Genomic DNA, 16950 nt, shown 5'->3' with positions numbered 1-16950 from the left:
GCGGAATATTCTGCGAAAGAGCGCAAAAACGAAATAGATTACGACATATAAATTTTAGGTTTGCATAAAGATGGGTTTATCATAAAAACTTTGTAACGCTACTATAAATAAGTGTCTTCACAGTATGTGTTACGTATCGATTAATTTCTCGCGATACGACGGACAATTATTCTATGTACTTCTCGCTCGTGAATTAACAAAAATGCCTTTTAATATTGATCACCCGATTACAATTGTCACTGAATTAATTATCTCGAAAATTTTTCGATTTCAAAAATTAATGCAATAAACATGTATATTAATGCGGCGAGTACGTGACTCGATCCGAGACGCGCTCTTCGCGATAAGCTTTTATTTTCGCAATGCCGATCATTATCTGCGCGACAGTGTCTAATAGAATTTATAATCGGAGCTAATCAACGAACATCCGCTGCGGCGTGGCAATAATTATATCGTCGTCGAAGCCGCGGGATAGTTCGAAGGTGACCACGTCAGTCTTCCATCGGTTGTAACAGTAGCAACGGCTGCTGATGATCTTGCAGTCAGCAATGCGGAACGGACGCCGACAGTCCTGTGCATTGTTCTGCCTTCTGAGTAAACACTAATACTGCTAACCCACGCTCTTGAAAGATACTACACCAGTTCCCACGCGTTACGAACACGCGAATTCAAGGTACCGCTGTATTATGATTACGGATATCTTACACAACGTTTATCCGAGCTTCGGGGGACCGCGAAGGAGATCTTGGGACTGGCGTGCTGTCGCGCGAAAAAAAAAAAAAAAAAAGAGAAAAAAAATTCCAAGTTCCTTATCTTACGATTATCGTACGATCCGCAATTTTAATTGGGACGGCTCTCATAGTAATATACACAAATGCGCATGTAAATTCTGCTCCGTTCAAATAAATATTCTCTTTCTTAAGGCGTAACGTGTCAAGATAAGTGGAATGTAAATCTTTTCGCAAATAATTATGTCTTACTGTTGAGGAATACTTTAATTGTAGGTATAACGCTCACGCGCTTTCAGCTTTTAATTTTTCGTAATAGTTCTTTTAAAATTTATAACACTAGATGTTACTAACAATAAGCACTGCGCTTCGCGTGCGATACTTATTTTTGCTTCTCTTAGGTTTAAAGAAATATTTTTGGTTACTTTTATTCTATATTGTGAGGTATTTATTTGCATAACTACGATCTTGCCGCGATGAGTGAGCTCTTGAGAACATCATCTGACCTCAATTCTTTCTTTTTATGTTTAGATTGAAAATCCGGCGGAGAGCCAACGCACCCTCGTCGTAGATATTAGCGGAAAAAAAACCGTGGGTTGGTTCGTCAAGTTTGTTTCGGGTGTAACGAACAAGTAAATGGGTATGTAAAGCTTATTGCGTTAATTTTATAAACGGGAGTGCCGTGGAATGCCGCGCGACAAATTTAATATTTAATTAGCCCACGCGCGATTATAGATTATTATTTATGATATTTGCGAGTGTCTCTCTACGCGGAAGGAGGATCCGGTGCGACATCCCGACATTCTGAGAGGAGGAGGAGGCCTCGGAAAGGCTTCATGCATCGATGGAGCAACCCTGAGGTAAGAATCGCTTTTTTTTTTTTTTTTTTCTTACACAAGACTAATAACGTTTCAATTCAATTTTTTTAAGATAATAAATATTTCTAGCATCTCTATAATTTAAATTGTATATTAATTTGTTACAGATTACCGCAGCTGTAGGAGAGAATCTTAATTATCGTCGTCGCCGATTAAATATACGAACTACGGTCGGGGTTCGTCGCGAACACCGTATCAAAAAAGTACTCGGGCGATCGAAAATTTTTAAATTAATTTTTTTAACGGGAGTCTCGCTAGTAATATCGCGCGAATAATTTTAATTAATCCGCGCGCGTATTCGCGAGTGTCGCGAGTGATACTGATTAGTGAATAGTGACTAGTAAAGATGGAACTGAGTTCTGAGAGGAGGAGCTGGTCCCGGATGGACATCAAGCATCGGTGGAGCAACGTTTGGGTAAATATCTTATCCTATTTACGTAAAAGTGAAAATTTTTACTGTTCGACTTATTTTATATCTCGATAGTAATTAAAGAAATTAATGTGAAGAAAAAGAAATTTTTTTCTTTGCAAATATCTTTTTAAAAATAATTTTATTATTAAATGTCTTAAAAAAAAAAAAAAAAAAAGAATTAAAGTCGCATATAGAATATAAATTATAATTTGAATTTATAATATTTATTTTACGCTTATTTTTCATTTTAATGTTTTATTTGTTTGTTACAGAATATCATCGTACAATCTGACTTCGTAGCTGAACTCCGCCTGCGTCGCATCAATTGTGAGTGATAAATTTTATTTACCAAGTAACGAATCTACGATAATATATAATAATCTTTATTGTGTGCTTTGATATATATATTTTGAATTTCAATAATTAATAATAGTATAATTTAAAATTGTTACAACTCGTAGATTCGCTGCTTACTTAGTAGTGTAGTTTGAATGTAGTTTTGTAGTTTGAACGTAGTTTTGTAGTTTGAACGTAGTTAGAAAATAGAAAGACGTTTCGTCTTTTTTAAGTTCTCGCGTCGTAATCGACAATCTCGACAATCATCTAATCCGTAAAAAATATCACTGTTTAATTCGTTTTTACGTTATCGGAATAAAATTATCTTCGCTAAAAAAATTTAATTCTAAATGGAAGGAAATAAGTAAAATTCACAAAATAATAAAAATTAAACCGGCATTTATTCTCGTGGTACAAAAATTGTAATTAAAAAAAAATTTTTTATTAACATTATAGTATAAATTTTATATAGTTTACCGAGAAGAAATAAAAAGAAAACTAGTTCAGAAAATAATATTCAGCAGTAATAGCACAGGTTTTGCGTTTCCTCTTATAAGCGACTCATTAGCGACATTCCACATCGTTGTCTGACTCAACAGTAATACCTCGGTCTGTAGTTTTGCATACCGGCGAACACAAAGTCACGCTGTGATACCAATTCCGTTTACGATCGAAATCCGTCAGAATGTGCGAGATAAGAGACGTAATTAAAGAGATGTATATCGCTAAAATATATTTAACAATTCGCGTATGTTATCTCATGCCGTCTAATAATTTGTTTACAAAATAATTCTCATTTTACTCTCGGTAAAGGATCTCATTACGTTGGAACGTCGTGAGAGTGTTCCTGGCGAGGCTGGCAATTTTTTTTTTTTACATACGCCGTAAGATTACATGCAATTATTTAAAGCCCTCTTGGCGACTTGTGAAAATAATAATTTACGCGTCGCGTACATGAGAAAATCATACACAACGATATCCACCCAGCATTCGCCCGCGATCGTTTTCGCGACACGAGTAGTTAACGATACGTCTGTATCTCGTGTCTTAAACAATTCGCGTATATGAGTGCGAGATTACATTCTTCGAACGAAACAGGAAACCCCGATTGATAAAAGAATTAGTTTGCAGAAGATAAGATCGCTTATCTATATATATCGAACTGGAGACTGAAGAAGATCTCTGCATCCGTCGAAGGCATCGCCTTTTGCGCGTAACGCGATGCGTGAAACGAGATGTTGCCGCGCGTCGGCGTGCACTGGAATATCACAATGCGCGCGTTGTTATGGTTTTCGCGATGCACTGCTATTCCTCTCTCCTCTTCTCTCCGGCAGCGGGCCGGATAACAGGATATACGGTGTCCGATGAACATCCCGGTGTAATACGCGGGCTTCTCGCTCGCTCTCACACACTCCGAGTCTTCGCCCGTTATCGACCACAGCGGGGCACGTTCGCCACGCTGATAGATATACGCGTTTCTTTCGATACACCGATAGCTGCGCGTACGACGACACGTCCGGGGCTGATCTTTACGATCGCGGCGATATTAACGGGAAGTATCACTCGGCGCGCGTGGCACATCCTTTGCAGGCCGTGGGGACGTGTCGTGAAAATCATAGGACGATTCGGTAGTGATGAGGCTGAGAAATAATATTTTCCCGTGAGAATATGAGGTTGCGAGAGAATTTTCAACGAACACACCTATTTCCATGATCTAACCCTCCCGTCATCCCCACGGGGGGATAAAAGTGACTTCGGACCGTGACAAAGTAACGTGACGCGGTGCACGTTCAGTAGCCCGCAACGTGGGTTAGCGCCCTTGTTAAGTGGTACCGGTCTATCAGAGGGATGCTGCCTTGACATTTAGAAGCGTGGCATTTAGCTCCGGTCTTCCCCCTCGTTAAACATCCCTATGCAATTTCCTATCTGATCACGAGACACCGATATTAGCGGGAGAAACAACATCTCCCGCCTTTCCGGCTGACATAATGCCGCCGTCAGAGGCGGATCTATTAAAAGGACTAAAAAGAAAAAAAAGAAATGCTTACGAAATTATTTCGCTGGATTATACATCTTGTTAAAAAATTCTTATTACCATTATTATATATAATTAAAAATAAAAAAAAATTGCTAGAATATTCAAGCGTACAACGCCCGCTGAACTTTGATCGCATATAGATATTGCATTTTGGATCTTTAAATGACTTTACCTCGGGTTCTGTTGGCTCTAGAGCCATTTCTGAAGTTTATCTTTTAGCTCCCTTTGTATGCTCTTCTCATAGTCGGTTTTAATAGCTTGTGGGACTAGTTGGTCTACTGTGTCGAAACATATTTTAGATAGAATTAGACGTGTTAGAAAGACAGAACTTTTAATAATAGAGATAGCAGTAGTATCAACATTAATTAACGTATCATCTCAGATATACCCTGTTATTTAATTGTCGTAAATTTTTGCAATTTTTAATTACATAAAATATAATAATACGACACACGCGTAAAATGAAGTACGAATTAAATTGCAGTAAGTGCGATTTATGACAATTTCTTTATTGCGTCATTTACAACTGATCTTTTCGATCTCTTTCGGAGTCAGCTGCCCTTTGAGTAGCCACCTTCGATGACGATAATAAATATCCATTAATGCGGCCTGCGCGGGTAGGGGGATAGTTATCGCATCGCGAGCTACAGAGGCAGATGACTCGAAGAAGGTCCAGCTGCCTTCGATCACTAGCTTATTGTCGGAACCATCCGTTGGGACGAAGATGTGAACGAACGGGGAGAAAAAGCCTCTTAAAACACAGAGCCGATTCCTCTCTCGCAGCGCGTTAGAATTTTGATGATCGGACGAAATACGTGATCGCGTTCTATTTTTAACGGTCAAAGCGCTTAATTTTGTAGTACGAATTTAAATTCTAAATTATAATAGAATTCAAAATTATTCGTGTATTTCAATGCTATATATTACGGAATTATTAAAGTTACGACTGACACAGGCGTTATATCGTTTATTCACTGTCGACATTATTCGTTTAAGTCAAGAAATATAAAAATTAAATTGCTTCACAAGGAAAAACGTGTCCCTTCGTTATAGAGAGGAGAATAATAACGATCTCGTCTAGACGCTTTGTCTCACGATAGTTTACCTCATATATTATCGACCGCAGCAGGTGATATCTGTGAATACTGACTCACGTACACGTACACCGGAGTGCGCGACTGAAAACACGTATTTCGGAGAAGAAAACGGATGAAGGACGCGCCGGCGTTGATACTTATCTCCTCTTTCATTAACTCTTTTGCTACAGAAGACGGCTGTAATCAGCTTACTGCACATTGCATCCTCCGCGTATTAAAAGAGTCAACAGGTGATTAAAAACTGTTTTTAAAAATAACCGCGTAGAAACCTGTTAGCTGAGGGGAAAAAAAAAAGAAAGAAAGAAAGAAAGAGGGAGAGAGAACTTTTTTCGTAGTCGAATCGGTTAGGTTTTGCGAGAAGAGAATTGTAAAATAAATCTTCAGATGTAAAAATCCACAATCTCATGCACCGGTTTGAATTTACACGCGACATCGTTTGCGCGATACAACCGCGAGGTGTTTCCATTTCCCGCATACTCCGCGTTCCTTTGTCGAGGCATTCTAATGGCAAAAAGTGGCATAAACAATTTCGCGATCGTTATTTGAAATGACAAAAACGGAATATGTTACGTAGTCCGGCTGCGTATTGTTATCTCAGGTAGCAGGTGCCGCCTTGCTCCGGGATGAGCATCGCGCGTTCCAACAAGAACGCTCTTAACTCTTTACACGCGCGCAAAATGTATTCCGCATCTGCAAGATGGTACGGCGGTCGCAGATGCACGGCGATCTCGCGGCGCCCGACGCGCAGGCGAGTCTTGTCGATCCATCAATTACTCGTTTGAAAATTACGCAAGTTGGTCGCATAATTTCAGTTTCTTTTTTTTTTTATTCGCGTTCACGTTGCAATTCTACAATTTTTAAAATATGCGTAACTTTGAACGAGAGATTCGTTTTTCAGACAGATTTTCTTAAATTCGGACGCGCGTAGGCTCCAAAATGTTACGCCTTTTTTTTTTTTTTATAAAAAAAAATTTACACGTTTGTTTACGAAACGATGCTACATCGTCGCATGGCTGGTACGTGATGGATCGATTGACGCAGCAATTAACCACGCGGCGATCGATGCTGCGTCGCGCGTATGTCGAATGTCCGGCGCGCCGCGGCGGCGTTTTGCCGGCTCCGATTCCCGGAGATAAAAGGGTGAGAGAGCAACGGCCCAGACAGACGGAGGTATCTCGCGGTATTCACATCTTGAAAGCTGCCGGCACGCGCCTGCAGCAAGGTGTGCCTCTCACTTTATTCATCCACCTCCGGTCTTCGGGCGCAGGAGCAGCTGTTGCCGAGCCGGAGCGCATGGCGCGTGCCACCAGGTACCTATATAATAAACCGGGAGATAATGTCAGGGTGCGTGGCACTACGGCCACCGAAGACCCTTCGCGGAGCGATCGAGGCTGGCGAGAGAGAAAGCGCGATAGAGAGAAGAGAGGACCGGGTGAAACCGCGCGGGAACTTTTTAGAACTCTAATACGATCGAGGGGAGATCGCCGACTGTGACGTGGCACATAGGTGGGCGCGAGAACTTGATCGCCTTGGATCGGACAACGTAAATTCGCTTGTCCGTCTCTAGATCCAGGTGCAGCGGTGAACTTTTACGCCGTTTCGCGGCCGCTCATTCGAGATTAAGCGCGGTACAGTTTTAATTACGTTATTAACTAATCGCTAATCGGCCGATAATTACGCCGGCAAGAATCGAAGATGCCTTAACGTTTGTTCGTAACCAGCTTCACGTTGAGTAATGCCGATGAATTTTAAGTATTATGCGTGTGTTGATTTTCTTTCTTTGTTAACGATCCGCGATAATTAACAAAAGCCACATCCATTATTCGTTGCGCATCTAAAATTAATTACCTAATACGACTGTGACATCTGTCATCATTTCATTAATGCGGACTCTTATACTCTATCTTCTTTCATCATCACCATTGTGCTGTATTTCGCCACCGTTACGTTCGGCATCTAATTTTAAAATCAATCTTTTTAAAATATAATCGGGGACGATGTTGAAAAGCACAATTACATGCGTAATATCGTAAGATAAATAAGTTAATGCAATAATTTGGGAAATGGGACAATGCTGCAACATATATTTTCCATTTTTATCTTTTACTTTTACAATTTTTACATACGTAATTAAAAAAAAAAAAAAAAAAATTATATTCGTATTTTAATCATAATTATTTTTTTTGCATGTTAATCGCTGGAATATAAATTTAAAGTCACATTCGTTGTGCGTGACCCATAAAATTCGATTTAAGTGAGATCCCATCTAACCTGAGATTTCGTGCTTCCTATACACTATATTACTGCCTTTATGAGCGGTATAGGAAGTAAAAATGCGGCATTATCCTGTATTATATACGTACATCTCATATTATACGCGCGAGTACCAACGACAATACTGTTGTTTGGGAATAACTGTAATAATTCACTTCGTTCATCGAAGACCGATATTCGCTAGCAATAATCGTCTCCGGAATTCTGCTTTTCTTTGTCAATCAATTGATCGAAATTTTTGGGTCGACGATTTTTCAAATCATACCAACGGTAAACAAAGCAACGAAAATAATTTTTTTATATATATAAATTTAGATTAATATTTTCTTTCTTTCAATTCGTATTTTCGTGCCTGACGACGCAACGTTCGTGGTTCGGATTAATAGTTTCGCGATCGGGCGTTGATGTTTTAATTTCGAAAGCCGGCAATTTTGTTTTAATTGTCAAATCATAACCTTTCGATTTTCCCTTTAATCTGACCCCTTGACCAAGAATCGAGAGACCGATTGGTCAAGAGACTTCCGTTAGTACCGCGAAGTAGGCCTGGCGTGACAATAGTCTCCTTCTAAGTCGCGACTGCTAGTCGACCTGCCATACAAACCAAGATATCGGTCTATGGCTGTCGCGGTATTAAATCTGGCGAATTTGCAAAATGATCACGCGTATCCTGTGCCCCGCATTGGCCGCTGACTCTCTCTCCCGAGTTTAAGATGGAATTGAATAATTCGCTCTTTGCATGCTGCACGATGTGCCGAGAAATACCGAAGCGTTGCGCTGATACGAGCCTCTTCATGGCACAATGTCCATTTCGAATTAAGAATTGCGAGAAAAGTCGGTTGCATAATTTCGCACAAGCTTGGTAGAAAATTTATGACTCTTAAAATATGTAATTTTTGTTTGTTAGTTACAATTTTTTTTATTTTTTTATTATTATTGATAAATGATGTGACATTAAAATATATTGCTTTAAATTAACGAATGAATGAATAATTGATACGACGTCGTTCGCGGTAACAGGGGAGGAATCGGCTTTTAAATCCCGTTAGATTTAACTTCGATGTTTCGTTCGCCAGCATGGAGGCTCCCGAACGCGTGCGACAACCGTTCCATGCGGGTGTCGACGTTCCCTGTCACATTATACACCTTGAAGCTCAGTGTTAATAAATACGTGTGCGTTGCTCTAGTAGTACCTACTCTCTGACTGCGGGATAACGTAACGTAAAAAGATACCATCTTTATGTCATACGTAGAATAGTGTATTTTTTCTCGAAAGAAAAAAAAAGGAACAAATTTGCAACTAGGAATAATCACGAAGCATAATCGCGAGAAAAATTCCAGCAGCTTCTCTTTAATAAAAAAAAATTTTTTTTTAATAAAAAAATAACAAAAACGGTGCATCAACCGTCGAAAATATTTAATAAATCTTTTCTCATTACTCCTCGTTTCTTATAAACACCTAACGTTAGCCTGAGATTTTTTTACACATATAATATTGCATACGTATTTTCTACGTAACCATCTCTATTGATAGTACATTATTTAAGAGTACGCCCACGTGTACACGTTCAAAACAAATCGTCGCGGCGTGTCGTCAAAACAAAGCCCGGCCGGGCCGTGTCGTTAACCCCGGGGCCCAACCGTCTGCGGGAAGACCGCGATCATTAATGCCGAATCCTCATCCTCCCGGTCCTCGGCTGCGGATTTAAGGAGCCGAAGGACTCGCGTGCGCGTAGACGCCGGCACGAGTCGCGTGGGCACACATAGGTGGAGATAGGTGGGTAGGTGGGTAGGTGGGTTAGCGGGCAGGCGAGCAAGCAGGCGAGCGAGCTGGCGAGCAGGCAGGCAGGCAGGCAGGCAGGCAAGTAGGCAGGTGCAACGCTGATGTTGCCTGAGGACTGAAACAGCTGTCGTCTTGCCGTGCCCTACTGCAGGCGCACGCGCCGACCGCATCCGCATTTACATTACGTTGCGTTACCATTCTCTCCCCGTTCTCTCTTTCTCTCTCTCTCTCTCTTTTTTTTTCTCCCCTGTCCCCTGTTTCTCTTTCTCTCCCGGTTTTAATCGGCATCTTCGCGTAACGGTCGTCGATCCCGCGGCGGATGAGCGTTTCCTAGAAAAACCGACTCGGATCCCGCCCGATGCGTCGCGATGCGACGTGCAGAACTCCCGCCTGGTCACGGCACATATCGATCGACTGTCCGTATTTTCTCTCCTCTCTCTTCCCTTTTCTTCTTTCTTTCTCTCCCTGTTTCTCTCTCTTTCTCTTTCTCTCGTTGGCTGCTGTTCGCTCACGCGAGAGATACCTACCCATGTATGCGGATATTTTTAATTATGCACCGCGTCGTGCGGCTTTCAAATGAGATACTGCGAAGATATTGCACGCACGATTTTAGATAGTCCGGCCGTTCTCAACGGAAATGAGAAAAGATGTACACCTTGTACTTTGTCCTGCCGCGTAAGGTATTACGAGTGTTACACCTTACACTGGTTATTGTTATTTTATCCGTTTTATTTTGCGCTTTCACTTTCTTTCTTTTTTTTTTTTTTTCTTTTAATTTGAGAGGTATTTCAGAACTCGGCATCATGTATATCTTGGTTGTTTTCTCGAGAATATTTTTATTAATCGGTTTCCAGTAAAAAAAAATTTTCTAACATCGGGATGCTTCTCCAGCTGTCACCATTGCACCTGTAGTTCTCCCTCGTTAGGAAATCCAGTTGAAACGGTTCATTGGCCGAGTAGCATTCCATCCCTCCAATGAGTTCCACGGGAGATGAGGGTGAATGAAAAAAGGCAGTCCTTTTGGCCTTTGAAAGAAATTTCGAAATCGCTTCTTTTTTTTTTTTCACGCAATGGCACGAAAAGAGGGCGTAGATGAAAAGCGAAAGTAATCGCTGAAAAATATCATTCAAGTAAAATATTTTGTCTTTACAAAAATTTATTTAAGAAATAAAATTCTATTAAAAAAATAAAAGAACATGTGACGTGTCGCTAGTTCTTGCTAAAGTGAATTGAATTTGCATTATGCTAAAAGAAAAGAGCATCGGTACAATAAGATGCTTCGAAAAAATTATTAAAAAATTTTGAATCACTTTGAAAATTTAATGTATTGCTCTTTAAGTCTTTTAAAACCTAATTTTTTAAGAGAAATCTGCACGTGGAGAAAGAACGCGCGCATTGAAACGTAAAGAACGCACGCAGTTTGGTAATCGTAAAAATATTCTGCCTCTCTATATCAGCTCCGCTCTTTCCGCGTGTATATGCTTATCTGCCGCGCTGATCACCCTGTTACGGTTTACGTATAGCGAAGCATGTGAAATTAACGAAACAAGGCGGCTTATTTTGTAGCGTGGAGTTTACGAACGCGGCGTTATGTTATTTTTAGTACTATTGCAGTATTCCCTCCAAGTAAAATTGCTAAATCACCCGAATATAGAAATTTCTAAAGTAGCACCCTTTTTGCGACATCAATTTCCTGCACTTGATAAATTATTTTGCTCTAGAAAACGAATTCTAATTTCGTAGGTCCTTCAAACCGAGACAAAGATATAAAGAAAAAAAAAAAAAAAAGAAAAAGAAAAGATTACGTACGTGAATTCGATGCTCATCTGCCGACACTCGAGAACGTTACTCCCGATTCTGATTAGCTGACAATGCTCGAGTGCAGCCGGTGAAAGGATTAGGCGGCTGCGTTTCCTAGAAAACTTTCCACGGGAGAATCAAAACGGAGTATCGGCGGCTACGTGGAAGGCCATTAGTGCATTATGCAACGTAACGACAACGGAGAGGCCGCTCGCGAGACCGGGGACGAAAGGAAAAAGGGGACGAATCGCCGATACGCCGTTTATCGTTATCGGGAGCGTGCGTCTTTACTCCCGCCGCGCAAAAGTCGCCAAACGAGGATACGACATAAGCGTCGTTCCTATCGGCGCAGCCCGCCCGTTGTTTCCCTTCGCGACGATTACGCGAACGACTAGCAGGGCAGCACTTCTCGCGGATATGATATCTCTATTCCGCAAAAGCGGCTCTCGCTCCCCCGGTAGCACGCGGTCTATCGCGTTCTAGATTTTTTTTTTTTTCCCGATCTCGGAAGTCGTCGCCGCGCGTATTATCCTTAACAATGTCGAGACGCGCGCTTACAGTCCCTACGTTCGCTTTTATATCGGCACAATTTTCCGTAAATCCAGATATTTTTATACGAGAGGCCACCGCGAGATAAATTAAATTTTAATCAACGACGGTTTAGCAGTCTCATTTTTCTTAAACGCGTGTTTAGCCGCCCATTGTTCTGGGAGCGCCCGCTTGCTCCCACGTTACCTTTCCGAATCGGCGTACGTTCTTCTCGCGTAAAAGTTCTCTCCGCGCGTCCTTTCGACGCCGGTCATTAAACGGAGGATTCCCGAATCGTTTGCGGCGCGCGAGCGGCAATTTCGCCGTAAGCGGCGAGAGCAGGTGGCCGCGCGGCGATGTAAACGTGGCGAAATACCTCCTGGAGGCGAACACAATAGCGGGTGTAGCGTCGCTGGCGAGCATCGGCGAGCAGCGATTCCACGGCGCGTCGAATCGGCGACGCGCCGGTTTCCTTCTCGGCGTAAAAGGAAAACCGAGATATCGCGTGGCGTGGCGGAGTGAAAGTGCGAGGAACGGAGAACTGGATGCGCGCCTTGTTTAACGATCGGCGTGGCCAATAAGATGTAGGGTCCCCGCTCATCGGTCATAATTTATCGCGGGCTGCGAAAATCTCGCGGGCTCGAATTTCACGTGCGATAATTCCGCGATTGCCGTCAGTCGCGATCGGAAAGCAAAGCCGACGCGTTGCGCCGAAGAGTCCGACTCGCTGCAGATGGAAGAGATGCCGCGAAGACACGCACCACGCTCGATAATCACACGTGCCGTAATGACAATTCGCTTATAAGCTGTACGTTCCCAGATGCGTAGTGACCCTTACGGTAATTACGTTAATTGATTGCCGCGGAGAGAGAGCGTGAATCTGCGACGGGCCATAGCCGCTTACCGTACCGAGAAAAAAAAATTTGTACTTTTTTCGCAGTTTTGGCAATTATTAATATTTATTCATTATTTAATTTATTACTTTTATAATTATACTTGCGCGCACGTTCACTGTTAGCGGAAACTATTACGTATGCAAATATTTTAAATAATTTTAAAGGACTTAATACACTTATATTTTACAATTTTGATTGTACGCCCTCGATACACATCTTATCTCTCTAGTTTTAAATAAAATAAAAAAAAAAGAAAAAGAAACAGAAAATTTGAAGCGCGTCTCCGCGCGCAACGATATTTACATAACAATCGCGGATCACGTAACCGTCTTTTGCCTTCTCCCGTTGACGTGTGCGTCTGCCGGTCTATCTGTAGGTGTCGCGTACCAATACTCCGAACATACGCGACTTGGAAAGTCAAGTAAACGCCTCTTCTTGCGCGAATCGTAATTTCAGCGCGATATAATCGAAAGCACCAGTCCCGAACGGGAAAAAAGAAGCGCGATTAAATCGTCCGCATTAACTTTACACCGAATCTATCAATTTTATTTTATATAATTTATTTCTAGGCGATCGTAAATTCTTACGAAAGTTATTGTGCCCGCAATCGGCAGCTATCTGAAATTTTTATCTAACGCGCGACACAAATTTCCGATATTTTAGGGAGAAAAAAGAAGAAAAAAAAACAAAAAAAGAGTAAGGACAGTCACATGTTCTTTCGTTATTATTCCATTTGTTCGGTTCCCCGACTTCCGAAATTAAAATAAAATTAATGTACGCATTTTCGTAAGACTAATTGATATTTCGCAAAGTGCCAAATTAATAACGTTACCACACATCGTGGCGTACGACACAGCGCCTGTACATACATACAATAGCTGTTTAGGCTTAACGATCTGATTAATAATTTGGCTCAGCTCCGCAATGCGCGATTATATAGATAAGAACGTGATTATCGGTTTTAATTGCGTTATAGCGTGATGAAGTGGCAAAACACTTTGGATGAGCTATGCGAGCAAAGTCGACTATTCGTGGCGTGTGAGCTTGAACTTGAGATCATTCCACTTAACGCAAACATACGTGAGGCCAAGTACGTAATGCATAAGTACGGCACGGTAGATAAGGACTTATCGCGTGAACAAAAATCGCCCGAGTCCAAATTTGCAAATGCGGTATCGTTATTCTGACGTAGCTCGCCAAATTTAGCTGCCAGAAAAGATACGTTACACATTTCTACGTAACGTCGTTGGTGAATTCGAATGTTTAATCTAAACGCCTTTTAATTATTCTTAATTATTCCTAAGCATTGCGAGACTCATTTGACACGGCATTAGTAATTTTTCTTCTTCTTCTTTTTTTTTTCTACGAGTTTGAAGCACAATAGTTTGCTTTTATTTTTAGAAATTATTTAACCAGTTGTTTATTTTTCTAAGTCCTTTTTTTATAATTAACGACATAATATCTATCGCGAAAAGAAAGCAGTTGGTCAAGGACTGTCGAGAATGATAGGCATAATGTGTGCGCGCAATATAGTAGCAGAAATCAATAATCTATGATAGGATAATGATAGTTTCATATTTTTTTTTTATTTTTTTTTTTATTACGGTTTAATATAAGAATGTCTCGTTATCATCTTTAAAGTCGATAAAAATAAAGAGTCTAATTTAGAAAAAAAAAAAAAAAAATTATTTATAATTAATTATTTGAGAGCTCTATTCTAATTGCATCAAAACTCTACTCGGTCATGCGAAACGAATAATGTATATGCTCTTAATATATTGGACTGGAGACAAGAACGTCATTAAGTTCTTTTCCTGTGTTCGATCCATCACGAGCGACGCTAAAAGAAATTAGAATATCGCGGCGCCGCGAAGCCATTTCTAGCCGCCGATCGAGGATACATTCGGGGAAAGGGATGGCGAGAGGGCGCGAGGGCTTTCCGGGGATATTAGGTGTCCGAGCAACCCCGGGGACGATTCATCGCCGTCCGGCGGAAAGGGTGGTCGGCTCGAAAGAAAGAGATGGCGGTGGGCGGCTGAACAACAACCGGGCGGTTGTGTGTCCGGGGATAAAATTGATTCTCGCATGTGTGGCGCATCAATGGCCCCAAACAAATCGTCAAAGTGATTTTATGTTGTGGCCGGTATCGCGATGGCAACCGACTCGGCCGTCATGGTAACGGCGCTGGTTCATTCGGGGCCTCTAATTCACAAACCTACGGACGCGTCCGTACAAAAGCGCCCCATTCGAGATATTCCGCGGAGCGGCGCGTAAACCCATGCCTCTTTCGACTTGCGGCGGAAGGAGGTCGTAGGGCGCGAGGGAAACCGGCGAAAAAGGGGCGGTTTGAGATCAAAGAGCGAAAGAGAAGACGCGTGAGGGAGCGAGAAGGGCGAGAGATACGCGAGGGAGGGAAAGGGCGAGAACCCGCTCGTGGTGGAAAGAGTGGCGAAGGTGAGGGGCGGAGGAGAGGAAAAAAAAAAAAAAAAAAAAAAGAGAGCGAGCTGCTACACCCCACGTGTATGTTTCTCCACGAGTCTCCATGGCGACCCTTTGGCGTTCGTTACAGTAATGGGTTGGGAGAACAGCGGCCGGGAGGCGCTCGAGTCTCCCACGCTTGTCGGGGACACCTGCCTTAACGATTATCCTGTTGAAAGAAGGAAAGATATCTCTATCAGGCGAGATTTTGCCGATTCTCTTGCATCGACAATAACCGATTTTTACTGCTCGCAAGTCCCGCGTCTTTACAGTGTGTATAGTCTTTAATGAATACTTTGGTCTTTTAAACGAGCGTTTCCACCGATACGAAAGACGATTTTGCGCCTGACACTTTAGCCCTGACATTAATAAAAAAAAGAAAAAATTATTAAGTCCGCAAGTATATATCTTTCAAATACGTAAGATATCTTGGATACTTCTTGTCTCGTCCGTATATTCGGCACCGGCTCCTCAACGATGAATAAAGCCTGATTACAATCGCTGTAATAGGTTCACGTAGCATTGTTGAAACACGTGTACTTTTGTGCAACTGACTTGCGTGAGGAAAGTTTTCTCTTGCTTTTAATGAAATTCCGCGGTTACGAGAGTTTATCTTATATCAAAAATTCCTAATCGCGCATTATAATTATTACCGCAGATAAGTCAGATTAAAAGGAAATTTGAAAGAATTGTCGATTGAAAGCAAAATTATTTTCCAGCGGCAAACACGTGCCGTGTCGATTATTGTCGGCGATTGATTTTTCTCGGTCAATTTTGCAATAATATATCTGTAATCGGTAATTAATGTACCAATAAATTAGTTTTTAAGGCCACAACGATCTGCCGCGTAACAGAGAAATATTTCCTATTTTTATAGACGCTGCTCTGTAAAGTGGCACACGCGGAAATCTATGATCGAAACGGTAACGTGAAAATCTCGCGTGACAATATTTATCTGAAATCGCAACTGCCTGGCATTATATCCGAAACGTGAGCTCGTGCAAGAAATTGTCGAAAGATAACTTCTCACACATCGCACCGTCAAACTGTAAAAATCGTTTCTTGTCTCCTCGTGCTGATAATAAATATCGACGGAACCATTTACGCGTTTCAATGCGGCTTCAATGCAGTTTCAAATGCACGTTGTGATCACAGAGTGTTCGAGCTTTGAATAATTTATCCATTTGCATAATCGAATCCAGCTATCGGCGCGCTAGTTATCGCTCTTTCACGTGTCCAACAAAAAAGAAAAGTAAAGAAAAATAACCCGTTTGATTTATCTGCGCTAAATAAAGAACACATTTACCAGATATTTTATTAATAAATAATACGGGCGGAAAAAAGGGAAAAAAGAAAAGGGAAGGACTTTATATTATAATTAACTCCGGTTTTTAGTTTACATTTTGAGGCTTTCAATTTCCTTCTCCCGGGTAATCTTTTTCTTATATTTGGAGATATTGTTCGCCGTCAATATCCACCATAATTATTTAAAAAATTCGTGCTATCTGATGACAATGCGACGCAAATGAAGTTAGCATATCATCAACCACCGTTACGTGTTGCTTTTTGACATCGGGCTGCTCGCGATTACGCTTAAGCAAAAGCGGCGGGACGAGGTGGATCCGCGGTTGACCAAAGTAGGACGACGGTTTCGGCGAGCACGCGAAATACCATCTTCCGCTTCTCCGCGTTTCTGCACGTCAAA

At 41.5% G+C, this 16950-nt stretch overlaps 1 protein-coding gene across 1 annotated transcript in view; it reads left to right on the top strand.

Annotated features, from left to right (window-relative positions):
• The first annotated feature begins 1268 nt into the window (after nt 1–1268).
• LOC139102098 (ras-responsive element-binding protein 1) overlaps nt 1269–16950 on the top strand; it is a 58105-nt gene continuing 42423 nt past the window's right edge. Inside the window, exons 1-3 of the mRNA XM_070655763.1 lie at nt 1269–1588; nt 1714–2021; nt 2291–2345. Coding sequence (XP_070511864.1) covers nt 1953–2021; nt 2291–2345 — 124 coding nt within the window. The 5' untranslated portion in view covers nt 1269–1588; nt 1714–1952. The remainder of the gene's footprint in view (nt 1589–1713; nt 2022–2290; nt 2346–16950) is intronic.

Source organism: Cardiocondyla obscurior, linkage group LG04 (assembly GCF_019399895.1).
Source record: "Cardiocondyla obscurior isolate alpha-2009 linkage group LG04, Cobs3.1, whole genome shotgun sequence".
Classification (NCBI taxonomy): domain Eukaryota; kingdom Metazoa; phylum Arthropoda; class Insecta; order Hymenoptera; family Formicidae; genus Cardiocondyla; species Cardiocondyla obscurior.
The sequence above is the reverse complement of the archived record's forward strand: the minus strand, read 5'-3'. Positions and strand labels throughout refer to the sequence as shown.